Below are 18,658 nucleotides of genomic sequence, written 5' to 3'. Positions count from 1 at the left end.
CCATCAATGTGTGTGTCCATGCCAATTTTTGGTCTGCTTGTTCTATCAGTTAGTAAGAACTATATTACTTCTCCAGTGACAATGGTGGATTAAAGAATTAGAATTCTATGCCTTTTTTGGGTCTGGAACTCAGGGCCAGCACACTTCCTTGCTCAAGTCTAGCACTCTACCACTTGAGCCACATCTCCATTTCTAGTTTTCCTGTTCACATGGAACTAAAAAATTGAACCCGTGCATGCTAGCCAAGCACTCTGGAGTAAGCCACATTCCCAGCCCTAAATCTAGTACCCTGTTTTTTGGTACAATTAATTCTTTGAACGGAGGCCTTCCTATTTGCCTGGCAATTGCAATATTTATTGATGCATATGAGTATTCTACATACTTTTCTTTTAATAAAGTGATGAGTTTATATATTGGATCTTCATGCATTGTGAATCATGAATATGGTACTATAAGTTTTATTTCAACAAACTATTACAGAAATATTACATAAAATATATGACCAATATATTCCTTTATACTTACCTACACATTTACCATTTTAGTTTCTTTGTCCTACGTGTATATGTATGTGCACTCCTTTTGCTCTTCTCTTGAAGCACTTCTCTTGTAACACTCTTAAAATGTAGATGTGTAATGAATCAATTCTCTTTCCCTGATGATATCTTCAATCTACATTTTTAGAAGAGTTCCTCTGCCCAATGGATTGTAAATTGAATGTTATTTTCTTTCAATTCTTCACATATATATTTCCCTTTTGTGTGTTAGTCAGCATTCACCTCTGGTATAGCCAAGCATGGCTAGCTTGGCCATTCATCATTTGTAATAGGGTTCAGTGTGGTAGTCCAAAACCTCTCCATTTAGCCTCTGCAGGCAAATTAGCACTCTTATTTCCTTCCAACTTGTAAATTTTTCTTCTGTATTTTTAGATCACATCCCTCTTGTAATTTTTCTCTGTCTTGCTTGTCGTGGTCCTATTTTTCATTTTTTGTCATCTTGAATGTTCCTTAAGCCTCTATCCATCCTCCATCCTTCCATGAAGGCATATTTATTTGGACACTTACTTTTCATGAATCAGTAATCTGCTATGTATTCCATGTGATGTCCTAAATGTGTCGTGATTACTTATGAGATACCGTGTGTGTGTGTGTGTGTGTGTGTGTGTGTGTGTGTGTGTGTGTGTGTGTGTGTGTGTGTCTGTGTGTGTGTGTCTGTGTGTGTGTGTATTGGTTGGTTGTGAGGTTTGATTTCGGGACCTGAGCACTGTCCCTGAATTCTTCACCTCAAGACTAGTGCTCTACCACATGAGCCACATCGCCACTTCCGGTTTTCTGCTGGTGGTTCCTTGGTGATGAATCCCACAGACAGTCCTGACTGGGTTGACTTTGAGCAGTGATCCTCACATCTCAGCCTCCTGAGCCACTGGGCCCTGGCTGAAATCATTGTTTTGTTGTTGTTTGGTTTTGTTTTTCGTGTGGCTTGGACTCTGGGCCTGGGAGCTGTCCTTCAGCTCTTCAGCTCAAGGCTAGCACTCTACCACTTGAACTACAGCGCCACTTCCAGTTTTCTGGTGGTTTATTGAACATAAAGAGTTTCAGGGACTTTCTTGCCAGGCTGCTTTGAACCGCGATCCTCAAATCTCAGCCTCCTGAATAACTAGAATTATAGGCATGAGCCAGCAACGCCTAGCTGAGATCTCTTTTTAATAGAAGATCTAAATAGGGTTTTAAATGAGGCAGAATATGAAAATTCAGGAAAAATTATTTTTGTAATTCATTGTTACCCTGATCAGTACTAAACTTTACCAAAATGAGCTAAACACTCTTTCACACACCTACTTAGACTTTACTTTTGTCATGCCAGAACACTGTCTCCTTAGAATTATTATCTTGTCTCAATTGTTAGCAGCACAAATGTGTTCTCATATATCAGGGAAACTTTGTATTTTAATAACAAAGATGATAAGGTGGAAAATATTTCTGCTTTGATTTTCAGTTCCCCTAGTGTACAGGTAACACAAGAAGCTCCAAACATTTATGTAGACAAAAGCGTACCATATAGAAGAATGAAATTCCATATTTGGTGTTCTTATGACTCAGGGCTAAATACTTGATGGAAATGTGCCATTACAGAAGCTGGTGTCATTTGATGATGTGGCTGTGGACTTCAGCTGGGAGGAGTGGCAGGACCTGGATCTTGCTCAGAGGACCCTGCATAGAGATGTAATGCTGGAGACCTACAGCAACCTCTTGTCTTTAGGTGAGCAAAAGTCATTTTAACATACAAAATCAAGTGCCGTTTTCTTTTTTAAGTAGATATATAAATATGTTTCTTCAGTAGTGGATTCCAGTCCGTGGAATATAAGATTCCTGTCCATTTTTTCTTTTTTTTTGTTTATTTATTTATTTATTTTGTGCTGGTCCTAGGTCTTTTTTTTTTTTTTTACTGTGAAAATACTGTACAGAGGGGTTACAATTACATGGGCAAAATAATGAGTACATTTCTTATCAAGCATTGTAGCCTACTCCTTTGTTTCCCCATCGCTTCCCACACTCCACCCACCCTCCCATGCAATCCTCCCCCCCCCACGCACCAAAGTTGTAAAGTTCGTTTTTGACATAACGACTTGTACATCTCATTGTTGCAATGGGTCCACCTGTATCCCTATTTAAATGATTTGTTTTTCCCCTTCCCCTCCACACATTATACCAACATCAAATACATTGAAAGCACGCCTTATACTGTGGGGGAGGGACATACAAAGCAACAAAGAAATAATCTTATAAATGTGTTAGAAACAATCGCATGAAAGAAAAAAAAACATTTGAATACATATCTTAGGGTTCATTTCCCTAATACCAACTTATCTGACCTTTTCTGCTTGACTCAGACGTATACTAGATATTGCAAATAAGGGAAACCATGGGACCTATGTTTCTTTCGGCCTGGCTTACTTCACTTAATATAATTTTTTCAAAGTCTTTCCATTTCCTAACAAATGGGGCAATGTCATTCTTCTGATGGAGGCATAGAATTCCATTGTGTATATATACATTTTCTTGATCCATTCATCCACTGAGGGGCATCTGGGTTGGTTCCATATCTTAGCTATAGTAAATAATGCTGCAGTAAACATAGTCATGCTGGTAGCTTTAGTGTGGTCTTGTTTGTGAACATTTGGGTAAATGTCCAAAAGTGGGATTGCTGGGTCATAGGGGAGCTCTATGTAGTCTTTTGAGGAACCTCCATACTGCTTTCCAAAGCGGTTGAACAAGTTTACATTCCCACTAACAATGCAGTAAGGTTCCCTTCTGTCTACATTCCCTCCAGCATCTGTTGTTATTAGAGTTCTTGATTTTAGCCATTCTAACTGGAGTGAGGTGCTATCTCAATGTTGATTTGATTTGCATTTCTTTTATGGCTAGGGAGATTGAGCATTTCTTCATGTGTCTATTGGCCATCCTTCTTTCCTCTTCAGAGAAGTTTCTCTTAATCTTTAAGCCCACTTATTTACTGGGCAGTTATTTCGTTGAAGATTTGCTGTTGGGGGATTTAATTTTTTGAATTCCAGGTATATTTTAGATATGAGACCCTTGTCCATTGTATGGCTAGTAAAGATCTTCTCCCAATCTGTGGGCTTTCTATTGATCTTGCTAGCTATGTCCCTTCACATGCAGAAGCTCTGCAATTTCATGCAATCCCACTTGTCCAACCTTTCTTTGATTTGTTGTGTTTCTGGGTCTCTATTAAGAAAATTTGGGCCTGTGCCAAGGAGACCTAGGTTTTCTCCTATCCTGTAATGTTTACAGAGTGTCTGCTTTGACACTGAGGTCTTTGACCCATTTGGAGTTGATTCTGGTGCAGGGTGATACATAAGGATCTAGCTTTAGTTTTCTACAAGTAGTTAACCAATTTTGCCAGTACCATTTACTGAAGAGGCTGTCTTTCTTCCATTCTATTTTTTTAGCCCCCTTATCGAAGATTAGATGGCTATAGGTCTGTAGGTTCATTTCTGGGTTTTCAATTCTATTCCATTGGTCCTGAGGTCTGTTCTTATGCCAATACCAAGCTGTTTTGATTACTATGGCTTTATAGTAGAGTTTGAAATTTGGTATTGATATTCCTCCAGCAATGTTCTTTCTGTTGAGGATCGTTTTTGCTATTCAGGGTTTGTATTGTTCCGTATGAGTTTTTGGATTGCCTCTTCTGTTTCCTTGAAGAATGAGGTTGGAATATTGATAGGTATCTCATTGAATTTGTAGATAGCCTTGGGAAGTATTGCCATTTTCACGACGTTAATCTTTCCAATCCAGGAGCATTGAGTTTTTGCCACTTTCTAAGTTCTGTTTTAATTTCCTTTTTCAAGTTCTTAAACTTTTCATCATACAGGTCCTTCATTTGTTTGGTTAAGTTAATTCCTAGGTATTTTATTTTTTGTGGGGCTATTACGAATGGAGTTGCTTTCCTAATTTCAGCCACACTTTTCTTATTGTTGGCATACAGAAAAGCCATTGATTTTTGAGGGTTTATTTTATACCCTGCTACTTTGCCAAAGTTTTGAATCAGCTTGAGTAATTTGGGAGTAGAATCTGTAGTATTCTTTAAATACAAAATCATGTAATCTGCAAGGTGGGAGAGTTTTACTTCCTCTTTCCCTATTTGGATCCCCTTTGTGTTTGCATCTTGTCTTATTGCTGTAGCTAGGCATTCTAATACTAGATTGAAGAGAAGTGAAGAGAGTGGACATCCTTGTGTCGTTCCTGAGTTAAGAGGAAATGGCCTTAGTTTTTCACCATTAAGTATAATGCTGCCTGTAGGTTTGTCATATACAGCCGTTATTGTATTGAGGAATGTTCCATTGGTTCCTAATTTTTCCAGAACCTTCATCATAAAGGGGTGTTGGATCTTGTCAAATGCTTTTTCTGCATCTATCGAGATAACCATGTGGTTCTTATCCTTGCTCCTGTTTTTGTGATGAATTATATTAATTGATTTGCATATATTGAACCAGCTTTGCATCCCTGAAATGAATCCTGTTTGATTGTGGTGTGTGATTTTTTTTTGGATGATTTTTTTGTTGAAGTCGATTGGCCAAAATTTTGTTGAGAAGTTTTGCAACAACGTTCATCAAAGAAATCGGTCTATAGTTCTCTTTCTTTGAAGAGTCCCTGCCTGGTTTTGGGATGAGGGTTATGAGGGCTTCATAGAATGTGTTCGGTAGTGAACTTTCTCTTTCAATTTCATTGAAGAGTTGGAGGAGTATTGGTGTGAGCTCTGCTTTGAAGGCCTTGTAAAATTGCACTGTAAAACCATCTGGTCCTTGACTTTTCTTAGATGAGAGGTCTCTTATTGCTGTTTCTATTTCAATGCTTGATATGGACCTGTTAAGATGGTTTAACTCATCCTGGTTTACTTTCAGCATGGCAGTATTTGCTAGGAAAAGGTCCATTTCTGTCAAGTTCTCAAACTTATTAGCATAAAGTTTTGAGAAGTATTCCCTTATAATGTTCTGAATCTTGGTTGTTTCTGTGGTGATGTTTCCATTCTCATCTCTGAGTTTATTTATTTGGGTGTGTTCTCTTCTTTTTCTGAGAAGATTTGCTAAGGGTCTGTCAATTTTGTTAATCTTTTCGAAGAACCAACTCTTCGTTTTGTTCTTTCAATAGTCATTTGGGATTCTAATTCATTTAAGTCTGATTTAATTTTAATTATTTCTTTCATCTACTGGATTGGGGTTTATCTTGCTGCTCTTTTTCAAAGTGGTTCTGATGTCTCATTAAATTGTTGGTTTCGCGTAGGAACTCAGATCTATAAACTTGCCCCTGAGTACTGCCTTTGCTGTGTGCCAGAGGAGCTGGTAATTTGTGTGCTCATTTTTGTTGAATATCATGAACCTTTGAATTTCCTTTGTAATCTCTTCCATGACCCACTCGTGATTCAGCAGTGTGTTGTTCAGCCTCCATGTGTTACAGGACTTTCTTTGGTGGCTTTTGGTGTTCAGTTCTAATTTTATTCCTTTGTGGTCTTTGAAAATGCTGGGTATAACTTCAATGTTTCTGAATTTGGACAAGTTTGCTTTGTGGCCTGAAATGTGTTCTATTTTGGAAAATGTTCCACGTGCTTCTGAGAAAACGTGTATTCTGATGCTGCTGGATGAAATATTCGGTAGATGTCTGTTAAATCTAGTTGATCTATGCAGTTGTTTAGATCTGTGGTTTCTCTGTTGATTTTTTGCCGAGTTGATCTATCTAGTGGGAAAAGTGGTGTGTTAAAGTCCCCAACAATTAATGTCTTTGGATCTATGTGGATTTTGAGGGAAAGTAGTGTTTCTTGGATAAACTTGGGTGCTCCATTGTTTGGCGAATAGATGTTTAGAATTGTAATATCCTCCTGAAGGAGAGATCCCTTAATTAATATGTCGCGACCTTCTTTATCTCTTCTCACGAATTTTAATTTGAAGTCTATTTTATCTGATATTAGGATTGCAACTCCCGCCTGTTTATTGGGACCGTTTGCTTGGTACATTTTGTTCCAGCCTTTCACATTGAAAATGTGTTTGTTTTTATGGGCAAAATGTGATTCCTGAAGGCAGCAGATAGAAGGATCTTGCTTTTTAATCCAACTAGACAGTCTGTGTTGCTTAATTGGAGAGTTAAGTCCATTAATGTTGAGAGATAGGACTGAAAGATATTTGGGAGTTCCTGCCATTTTATCCACCTTCTTGGGGGCTGCAGCTACTGGGTTCTTCCTATGGTTCTTGGATTCTGTTTGGGTGCGGTTTCTTGGCCTTTATTGTGGTCTTGTTGGTTTTCTATGTGTAGGACATCTTTAAATATCTTTTGTAGGGCTGGTTTGGAGGAGATATATTGTTTCAATTTTTGTTTGCTATGGAAGGTTTTTATTTGGCCTTCAGTTATGAAGGAGAATTTAGCTGGGTACAGTATTCTTGGTTGATCGTTGTTTCTCTTTTTGGCAGGACATACATCATTCCACTCTCTTCTTTGCTTTAATTGTCTCTGCTGAGAAATCTGAGGTGATTCTAATTGGTTTCCCTTTATAGGTGATTGATCTTTTTTCCTTGACAGCTTTAAGGTCTTTTCCTTGGTCTGAATTGATCCTGTGTGGATTATAATGTGACAGTGGGATGTCATATTCTGTTCTGGTCTATATTTGGAGTTCTAAAAGCTTCTTATATCTGAATAGGCCTATCTCTTTGCATGTTTGGGAAGTTCTCTGCTATGATCCTGTTATACAAATTTGGTAGACCGGAAGTGGCGCTGTGGCTCAAGTGGTAGAGCGCTAGCCTTGAGCTGAAATGCTGAGGGATAGCACCCAGGCCCAGAGTTCAAGCCCCACAACCGACAAAAAAAAAAAAAAAAAGTCCTGGATTAACAAATTTGGTAGACCAATAACTTCTGCCTTTAGGTGCTCCTCTACACCCATTATCCTCAGATTAGGCGTTCTGATGGTGTCTTCCAAGTGTTGAATAGATCTATCATATTTCTTGGATTTGTCTTGGATGGTTGTATGTTCTTTCTCTATAATATCTAGGCTGTCTTCAATCCCCGAGATTCCATCTTCTGTATGGTGTAACCTACTGTCAAGACTTTCTACATTGTTTTTTCATTTCCTTCTAGTTGTTCAGCTTTGATGGCTTCAAATTCTTTCTTGGAGCTTTGTTTTAGATCTTGTATGAACCACTTTGCTTCCTTAATTTAGTGTTCAATGTTTATTCTCAAATCACTTAGTTGATTGGTTATGGTTTCCTTGGACTCCCATTCCTTCTGTTGGGTTCCATTCAACATTCCCTTTGTGGTCTCCCTGACTTCCTTCAGCTCTTTGTTAATGGATTCCATGAATCCCTTTAGTGATCTTTGTGTGTTGTCATCCTGCTCTTTCAATTCCTGTATTATTCTTTGCATAGCTTCTCACGTTTACGCAATTCCTGTAGTTCTCTTTGAGTGTTCTCAGCCTGCTCATGCCATTCCTGCCTTTCTCTTTGAGTGTTCTCCAGCAGCTCATGCAATTCCTGTATCAGTTTTTGAGTAGCTTCCTCATGCTCATGATATTCCTGTATTAACCTTTGGTTTGCCTCCTCTCTCTCCCTGTCATACTCATACAGAATCCTTTGTAGGTTTTCAGTCTTTTCATTTACCATATTTACCAGCAGTGTTTGTAGAGCTATTTGGCAACTCTCCTCTGGATTATTCATTATCTGTTCTGTCCCCTGATTATCATGAGTGGGAGTTGAGATACCCAGACTTGCCATTTTTCTTGTGTTTTTTTGGATTACTCTACCCATTTGGGATGAAAGTTAACACCAGTTTTGTGCTAGAACACTATCTTAAGGCAAGCATCAACCAAAGTCTGTAGTTGCACAGTCAAAAGTCTGCAGATACAATCTAGTTCAACAGATATATCTATTCAACATCAAACAACTGTATATTAATGGGCTACAAACTGCAAAGAAGAATTTGGCAAAGCAGAAATTATTGAGTTTAGAGAGAGATGTGGGTAAAAATAGGAATATAGGGATGTGGGGAGGCACAGGAAGAATTAACTTAACTAAGTCCTAATCTCAAACCAGGAAATAGGTTGGATAGAATGAAAGTAGAAAGAGAGGGAAAAAGAAGAAAGAGACAAGAAAAAATAGAAAAGCAAAAATTAAAAATTGCAATGCTTAAAAATTACTCAAAGTTAAAAACAAAATGTTCAGAAAAGAACGTGGATATAATGAGAGAATGGGAGGGATATAAAGGAAACGTGAAAACCTTAAAAATAAAAATGCTTAAAATATTATATTGGTATAAAGAGGTAGTACTGCTATTAAGGAATTTAAGTCTAAGAGGTTTTGAATTGATTAATAAATTTCTGGATTAAGTGTGTACACAATGGAGGATAAGGTCTAATAATCGACTACGGGTATATCTGAGGATGTGCAGAACAGCAATTAAGTCACACAAAGAATGAAAGAGAAGAAAAGGTGAAAAGAATGAGAAAGAAAAAAAAGATCAAAAGTTCAGTAGAGCTAACAGAAAACAAAAAATAACATTTTTTTAATTTAATTTTATTTTATTTGTGAACATACTGTACAGAGGGGTTACAATTACATGGGCAGGATAATGCGTACATTTCTTACCAAGCATTGCACCCTCCTCCTTTGGTTTACCCTTCACATCCCTTCCCAGCCTCCCCCCTCCCACCCAATCCCAATTCTTCTCCTCCCCCCCCCCGCACCGACGTTGTAAAGCTCATTTTGGACATGACAACTTGTACTTCTCATTGTTGCAACAGGTCCACCTGTATCCTTAAACAACTGGTTTTTCCCCATCTCCTCCACAAGTTATACTGACATCAAATATAGTGAAAGCAGGGGATATACTGTGGGGGAGGGACATACAAAGCAACAAAGAGATAATCTTATAAATGAATTAGAAACACATGCATGAAAGAAAAAAACATTAGAATACATATCTAAGGGTTCATTTTCCTGACCTCACATTATCTGACCTTTTCTGCTTGACTCATACATATACTAGATATTGCAAATAAGGGAAACCATGGGACCTATGTTTCTTTGGGCCTGGCTTACTTCACTTAATATAATTTTTCCAAGTTTTTCCATTTCCTAACAAATGGGGTAATGTCATTCTTTCTGATGGAGGCATAGAATTCCATTGTGTATATATACCACATTTTCTTGATCCATTCATCTGTTGAGGGACATCTGGGTTGGTTCCATATCTTAGCTATGGTAAATAATGCTGCAATAAACATTGTTGTGCTGGTAGCTTTAGTGTGGTCTTGTTTGTAAACATTTGGGTAAATGCCCAAAAGTGGGATTGTTGGGTCATAGGGGAGATCTATGTGAAGTGTTTTGAGGAACCTCCATACTGCTTTCCAAAGTGGTTGAACAAGTTTACATTCCCACCAACAATGAAGTAAGGTTCCTTTCTGTCCACATCCCCTCCAGCATCTGTTGTTCTTAGAGTTCTTGATTTTTGCCGTTCTAACTGGGGTGAGGTGATATCTCAATGTTGTTTTGATTTGCATTTCTTTTATGGCTAGGGATGTTGAACATTTCTTCATGTGTCTATTGGCCATCCTTCTTTCTTCTTCAGAGAAGTTTCTCTTTAAGTCTTTCGCCCACTTATTTATTGGGCAGTTGTTTCTTTGAGGATTTGTTGTTGGGGGGTTTAATTTTTTGAGTTCCAAGTATATTTTAGATATGAGACCCTTGTCCGTTGTATGGCTAGTAAAGATCTTCTCCCAATCTGTGGGCTTTCTATTGATCTTGCTAGCTATGTCATTTGCCCTGCAAAAGCTCTGCAACTTTATGCAATCCCATTTGTCCAACCTTTCTTTGATTTGTTGTGTTTCCGGGTCTCTATTCCAAAAATTTCGGCCTGAGCCAAGGAGACCTAGGGTTTCTCCTATTCCATCCTGTAATGTTTTCAGAGTGTCTGCTTTGACTTCAAGGTCTTTGATCCATTTGGATTTGATTCTGGTGCAGGGTGATATATAAGGATCTAGCTTTAGTTTTCTACATGTAGTTAACCCATTTTGCCAGCACCATTTACTGAAGAGGCTGTCTTTCTTCCATTCTATTGTTTTAGCTCCCTTATCGAAGATTAGATGGCTATAGGTCTGTAGGTTCATTTCTGGGTTTTCAATTCTATTCCATTGGTCCTGAGGTCTGTTCTTATGCCAATACCAAGCTGTTTTGATTACTATGGCTTTATAGTAGAGTTTGAAATTTGGTATTGATATTCCTCCAGCAATGTTCTTTCTGTTGAGGATCGTTTTTGCTATTCAGGGTTTGTATTGTTCCGTATGAGTTTTTGGATTGCCTCTTCTATTTCCTTGAAGAATGAGGTTGGAATATTGATAGGTATCTCATTGAATTTGTAGATAGCCTTGGGAAGTATTGCCATTTTCATGATGTTAATCCTTCCAATCCAGGAGCATGGGAGGCTTTGCCATTTTTTTAGTTCTGTGTTGATTTCCTTTAAAAAATAAAATTTTTAAAAGGAAAAAAAAGAAAGAAAAACGCACACACACATATACCCCTAAAATAAAAATTATAACAGGAAGAAAAAAAAGTTACTAGAAAACAATTTTTTAAGTTAAAAATTAAAAATTTTAAAAAGTTTTAGAAAAAAATTTTTTATAAAAGGTACAAAAAAAGTCGATTGGGAGGGGGCGGGGATAGGAAGATCCTGTATCTCCCTTGTGTCTGTAACCAGTCTCTTGTTGTAGTCTCTTGTCTGCTTGTGGTGTTTGATTTTCCTGTGGCTTGGTTGGTTTCTTAAGTCAGTTTGTTTGAGCTGGCAGAAAAATGCTCTGCTTTACCCAGGATTTTGTGATCCTCCTCCCAGGCTAGTTCAATGGGAGGGAGATCTGCTTTGAGTATAACAAAAGAGGGAGATGTCTGTTTTCTCTAGTTTGGAGATGCTGTGATCTCTACTTTTTAATAACAGGACACTGTGTTCCTAAGCCTATATTGATTGCCAAGCTGGAGCAAGGTGCAGAACCATGGATAAGAGAAGCCTCAGACAAGAATCTCACAGGTGAGATAAAGCATCTTGCATAATGATCTTGCAGCCAGAGCCCACTTGTAAGTTTAATGAGCTGTACTGAGCAATAATGTTCTTAGTTCCCTGAGTCATGTGTGGCAGAGAACTAGGTGATCCTTTGTCTCAAGGGCTTGTCAATCAAGAAGTCACATGGAGACAAACTGAATTTGGTGTCCCAGTATAGTTAAAGTGAGCGAATTTCTCTTTGTAGAAATCATTCTTAAACAGAAAAAGGAAATGAGAAATGTAGAAAATGAGGTCTCACTTTCTTTGAAACTAGCACTATGCAGGTATGAGGAAATAAGGAGTATGCCAGGACTGCTATCCTGTGATGAGGAAAATTGCTTCTTGGTGATGGTGGCAGTGAGTGAGATTCAGAAGCAAAGCTTTTGGTTCACAGGGGATGATTACCTGGGTGGTGAGCTGGAGTATCTTTGGTCTTTAATGGTTGTGAGGGGGTAGGAGTGTCAGAAGAGGAAATTTGATGAGAATTTGACTAAGGTAAAGAGAAACAAATTTTTAAAATGCCACCAATAGCCGGGAGCCAGTGGCTTATACCTCTAATCATAGCTACTCAGGAGCCTGAGATCTGAGGATCACAGTTCAAAGCCAGCTTGGCAGGAAAGTCCCTGAGATTCTTTTTTTTTTTTTTTTTTAACTCAGGACCTAGGTGCTGTCCCTGAGCTCTTCAGCTCAAGACTAGCACTCTACCACTTGAGCCACGGTGCCACTTCCAGCTTTTTTCTTTTTCTTATGTGGTGCTGAGGAATCAAACCCAGGACCTCAGGCATGCAAGGCAAGCACTCTACCACTGAGCCACCTTCCCAGCCCTACCCTGAGGCTCTTATCTCCAATAAACCACCAGAAAACCAGAAGTGGTGCTGTGGCTTAAGCAGTAGAGTGCTCGCCTTGAGCTGAAGAGCGCAAGGACAGCGCCCAAGCCCACAGTTCAAGCCCCCTGACTGACCAGAAAATAAAAAATGCCACCAATACCTAAAGTAATTCTTAGTGAGAAGTTAGAACTGAAGAGATGGAGTTATATATTCTTATTCTCAGGAACCTTTCCTGCTTATGTGAAACGCAAACAGATGTATAAAATACCCTAATGGTCTCTAATCATCTAATGGTTGAGAAGCAAAGCAGCAAAATATATAAATTATTTTCACAAATTAAAAGAAAAACAACAGCTATTCCCTTATGACCAAACCTCGAGGGTACTAAACCAGATGTTAAGTACTCAGCTTAAAACTAACTGTATAGTTGAATAATTTGAGTAATAAATTCCTTGAGAAAAAAAATATGAAACAGAAAAACATTTTTTACCATTGTTAAATGTCAGTACTACTTTGTTAACTAATACATTATGGAGAAAGGCATATATTCTGCATCAACAGTTCCTGCTTTGATATTTTAAAAATCTCATAACAGATATAATGGGAGAAAATGTCTTTACTTTTACATTAAGGGATCTTGAGGTCTCATTAATGTTTTTGTCTGTCTTTCTATATCTCATTGTAGATGTCCAAGAAATAGAGTACAGGACTAAGACGTGTCAGAAGAGTCCCTATGATTGTCTGTCTGAAGTAGGAGTCATGAATAGTAACACAGGGGAGGAAAATGTGAAATTAATAACAACTTTTAATTTGAGATCCAAACCTAAGTCAGAGCTGATTAGGAATAATGGGAACTCCTTAGGGATAAGGACAGAGGAGTTCAGGCAGTGTCAGAACATGCTTCTCTATGGTGAACCTGCTGAGATGTGTGCTGCTTATAGTCCCGGAGTATCTCCTGTAGTTAAAGAATCAAACCAACGTGGACATTCTTTCACCCGGAAGGCACAGCTTACTGTCCATCAGACAACACACACAGGAGAGAAACCTCATGAATGTAACCTGTGTGGAAAGTCTTTCGCCCGGAAGGAACACCTTTCTGTCCATCAGAAAACGCACACAAGAGAGAAACCTTATGAATGTAACGTGTGTGGAAAGTCTTTCATCCGGAAGGCAAACCTTACTTTTCATCAGACAACTCACACAGGAAAGAAACTTTATGAATGTAACATGTGTGGAAAATCTTTTCACTTGAAGGCATACGTTATTGTTCACGAGAGAACACACACAGGGGAGAAACCTTATGAATGTAATGTGTGTGGAAAGTGTTTCACCCAGAAGTCACAACTTACTGTCCATCAGACAACACACAGAGGAGAGAAACCTTATGAATGTAATGTGTGTAGAAAGTCTTTCACCCGGAAGGCACACCTTACTGTCCATCAGACAACACATACAGGAGAGAGACCTTATGAATGTAATGTGTGTGGAAAGTCTTTCACCCAGAAAATATGCCTTACTGTCCATGAGAGAATACACACAGGAGAGAAACCTTATGAATGTAATGTGTGTAGAAAGTCTTTCACCATGAAGGCACACCTTACTGCCCATCAGGCAACACATACAGGAGAGAGACCTTATGAATGTAGCAGGTGTGGAAAGTCTTTCACCCAGAAAATAAGCCTTAGTGTCCATGAGAGAATACACACGGGAGACAAACCTTATGGATGTAGCTGGTGTGGAAAGTCTTTCATCCGGAAGGCAGACCTTAAATCACATCAGAGAAGACACACAGGAGAGAAACCTTATGAATGTATGGAGTGTGGAAAGTCTTTCAGGTGGAAAGCAGGACTTAACATCCATCAGAGAATGCACACAGGAGACAAACGTTATGAATGTAGTAGTTGTGGAAAGTCTTTCATCCAGAAGACACACCTGAAAACACATCAGAGAAAACACACAGGAGAGAAACCTTATGAATGTATGAAGTGTGGAAAGTCTTTCATATGGAAGGCACGCCTTAATATCCATCAGAGAACACACACAGGGGTGAAACCTTTAGGATGTAACCTGTGTGGAAAGTCCTTTGCCCAGAAGGCACACCTTAACATCCATCAGAGAACACACAGGAGAGAAACCTTATGAATGTATCAGCTGTGGAAAGTCTTTCACCTGGAAGGAATACCTTATTGCCCATCAGAGAAACCCTTTGAATGCAACAGCTGTGGAAAGTCATTCGCCCAGAGGGGACAGCTTTCTGTCCATCAGGAAACACACAGGAGTGAAACCTTGTGAATGTAACAGCTGTGGAAAGAGTTTCACACAGAAGTCAACCCTCATTTTTCATCAGAGAGCGCAACACAGGAGAGAAGCCTTATGAATGCAACAAATGTGGAAAGAACCATCAACAGGAGACCACAGCCTAGCATATAAGAAAATTCACCCAAATGAGAAACCTCTGGAATGTAACAAGTGGGGAAAGTCTTTCATCTGGAAGAAAAGTCAGTTTGCAACAAAAAACCCACACAGGATACAAACCTTATCAAGGTAGCAAATGTGGAGTCCTTCAACCAGAAGGCACAGCTCAGGGTTCATCATTGAACACACACACATGAGAGAAATCATAGGAATGAAAAACATGTGGAAAGGTTTTCAAGAAAGTTCTCCATACTCTCAGTCATTCTTCCCTCGAAGTACATCTTCTACAATCCTTGAGTTCCATGTCCATGTCTAACATTCTTTATTGGGAGATCTACAAGAAGATGATAATGTCTAATTTCTGTTTCATTAAATTCTAGAATGATATTTACCTTTTTCCTTTTATTTTGCTGTTAGTTTCATTTGAACTTATAGCCCTTTAGTTCCCTTTGGCTTTTATACTCAAGCTTAGCACTCTACCCTTTGTGCCACATCTCTAATTTTGAGGTTGTTGTATTTAGTATCATGAGTCCTATCATTGGGAAGCAGTCTACTTTCTTCAAAGGTGTTTACAAAACTTATGTAAGTAAAACTGAAATGTTATAAATTAGGAAAATAAGTATTTTCATAGAATCTATAATACAAATTGAGTGATTTAATGGAATTTTGTAACACATTTTAAAATAATGAGAAATATTTGAGAATTAGATAAAGATGAGTAATAAAGTTAATTTAGTAAATACTTATGTTGTAAAATTCAATAAAAGTGACAGAGTCCATTCAGATTTTATGTGGACAGCAATTTTCATATTTTCTGTAAACTAACAATACCTTGTATAACATCAGTCTCTCCCCCCTGGAACTTAACAGTTCTATAATTTTTATAGAGCAGGTAGAAATTGGCATATATTCTATCACAACAGAATTGACGAAATACATACATTAAGGGTTAGAAGTATGGCTTAGCTGTTAGAGCACTAGCAAATGAGCAAAAGTATCATGTACTGAGTTTGAGTCCCAGTCTTGGAGCTAAAAAAACAAAAAAGAATATACACTTACTATTTCAAATGAAAATTTCAAATGAGTACTGAAAAAAAATGAGTAATATAGATAAAGTAACATTGCGCAACCCCATGTGTAAAAACAGCATTCAGGAGCTCCACATGAACATGTCTCCATAGCAACAGCTTATGAGGACTTTAGAGAGATACTTGAGAATGTCCCAACGGTTCATGAATGTGAACCTCTTGGCTTTGAGTGACAGATTTCAAGGCGAGGCATGCATCAGCATGTCACCAGGGTGTTTACATTGAGCACCTATCATTTTCCCACTGGACATTTTCATTTTACAAAACTAATCTGAAAACCAAAGATTATATTAATGCCTATACATGAAGTCATGTTTAAAAAGCAAACATTGTGAATCAAGGAACAAGGTAAAATGAAACAGTGAAAAGAATCTTATTTCCTTGATTTGAAATACCAACCTTACCAATTTCTTCTCTTCCTCAGTTTGATGTAGATGTAGAATAAAACTTTCAGTTCTTTCTGAGAAATATATGTATGTATGTATGTATGTATGTATATGTATGCAAACATACATATATATGTCTATATACTTAATGTATATAAGATATTGAGCTTTGACATATATAATTCATTTTCAGGTAGAGTAAGATTACAATCCATTCACTGGAAATATTATATCAGTGATATATATATATATGTGTGTATAGATATCTATGTATGTATATATCTATGTATGTATACACATATATATCAGTACAAATTCATCCACTCACTTGAATCTACCCACCACTCTCCATAGCACCATTCATTGTATCAGAGCTTTTCCACAATCAGCTCATCTCAGGAGCAGCCATGGTGCAAAAGAGCACAGACCCATATCAGGCCCTAAGTACAGGCACATAAAGGAGGAAACTCATTTACTGTATAATCAAGTCCTCAAAGAAGGGATAGCAGTAAGGTTAAATTATTTGGAATTGAACACCCAAGAAATGAAGATTCTTAAAAAGAAGAGGATTAAAAGTCAAGGAATTTCATTGATTGAAAATAAAAGCACAATTCATCTCACCATGAATAGTTTATCTGACACATTAGCACCTAAGAATATTCCTAGTTCCCCAACTCATATTTTTTCTCCCTTTCACTCTGAAGTGTCTGAAACTCACCTGATGAAAACTGTTGGTCAGTGTAAAGTATTTGGCTGATTTTAAGAGGTCTCAGAACACTTATGAAGCAGCTGGGCACCTGTGGTTCACACATGTACTCCTATCTACTCAGGAAGCTGAGATCTGAGGATCATAGTTCAAAACCAGCCAAGCTAGGGAAGTCGTTGAAATTACTATATCCAATTCACCCAAAGGCGAACAGGTGGTTCAAGTGACACAGTGCTAGTCTTGAGCAAAAATGTTCAGGGACAGCACCTACGCCCTGAGTTCAAGCCCCAGGTCCAGCAAAAATGCAAATAAACATAGAAGCCCTGATTCAATACCAGAAATAATACAAAACATGTAAATTTCAATATGTAAAGCTGCTGGGCTCAGGCCGCTCATGCCTGCAGTTCTGAAGATCAATCTTTGAGGCTTACTTTGGCAAAATGAACATGAGACACTTATCGCCAATTAATGTAAAAGTCAAAAGTAGTAGATATGTGGCTCAAGTGGTAAAGGACTAGGCTTCAGCAAAGCTCAGGTACAGCACGTAGGCAATGAGATCAAGTGCTAACATTGGCATGTTTGACTGATGTGCAGAAATCAATGCCAGTTGTAATTGAACTTCATCTCATAATAATGCACACTTAAAGAATCCTCTTAGAAACAAAAAAGTAGGTTTCTATGATACAGTTGTGAAGCTAGTTCATCATTTGTTGAGAGCCGACAGTAAAGCTCAAAGGTCATCTTTGACCCCTGTGCTCACTTGAAGGCATGTACAAGAAACTGGTTTACTAGAATAACACCAGGTGCCCAGGATTGCTTTGCTATGTCTGCAGAGTTTGTTTTGCTTTCTACCAGTTGACCTTGTCTTGTTTTTACTGAAATTTTCCTTGTTTTTCTGGACTATTGTAACCTTATGTTACCTCTTGACTTCTAATAATATGTATTAGGGAAAGTTAAAAATAAACGGTGCTGCAGTCTTGAGCTGCAGACCTCCCAACCCCATCCTTTTTCTTGTGTCTTTATTTTTTCCTCATCCTCACCCGCTAATTCAGGATTCCCTCTCGTTGCCGGCAGGCTCCGGCAATCATTTAGTAGTTCCTCTAAATGTAATCATTCCTTAATAACTAGGAATTTGTTTGGTTTGAGGACAGCAGTGTATTCATCTCAAATAAAGTTAGTAAGCTAGGTGTGGTTGGGCAGGTTTATAATTCAAAATGTAGTGAAGGAAGACAGGATTTTCACTAGTTTGAGAGCAACACAGGCTACATAGTAAGGTTCTGCATCAGTTTGTATATGGATATATAGAGAGACATATCCACACATGCATATCTATACATACACACTTGCATAATCATGCATGTTATATGGTATATATTACTAATATATTACATATTTTATATATACATAAAGTGCTTTGGTTTTTTATAAGGAATGTTAATGGCCATGGTTTCTCTGATGATGTCAAACCACAGACTGTAGTTTTCTCATATATGTATGTGTGTGTATGTTGCATGTCCCCAACTAATACTGGATATATATATTATATATATATATATGTTTTATGTATTATATATAGTTAATATATAATTAGAATATATGTATGGTCCAAATAGATTGGGACATACTTTGTGGCATTTGAAAATTCATCTTATTT

The 18,658-nt window shown here is 38.0% G+C and overlaps 1 protein-coding gene across 1 annotated transcript in view; it reads left to right on the top strand.

The window, feature by feature from the left end:
- LOC138808593 (zinc finger protein 717-like) overlaps positions 1-18,006 on the top strand; it is a 33,790-nt gene extending 15,784 nt beyond the window's left edge. The window contains exons 3-5 of the mRNA XM_069994888.1: positions 2,133-2,259; positions 11,481-11,570; positions 13,095-18,006. Of these exons, the coding sequence (XP_069850989.1) occupies positions 2,133-2,259; positions 11,481-11,570; positions 13,095-14,551 (1,674 nt within the window). The 3' untranslated portion in view covers positions 14,552-18,006. The remainder of the gene's footprint in view (positions 1-2,132; positions 2,260-11,480; positions 11,571-13,094) is intronic.
- The last annotated feature ends 652 nt before the right edge of the window (positions 18,007-18,658 follow it).

Source organism: Dipodomys merriami, unplaced genomic scaffold, assembly GCF_024711535.1.
Source record: "Dipodomys merriami isolate MVZ:Mamm:240054 unplaced genomic scaffold, mDipMer1.0.p SCAF_458, whole genome shotgun sequence".
NCBI classification, from domain to species: domain Eukaryota; kingdom Metazoa; phylum Chordata; class Mammalia; order Rodentia; family Heteromyidae; genus Dipodomys; species Dipodomys merriami.
The sequence above is the reverse complement of the archived record's forward strand: the minus strand, read 5'-3'. Positions and strand labels throughout refer to the sequence as shown.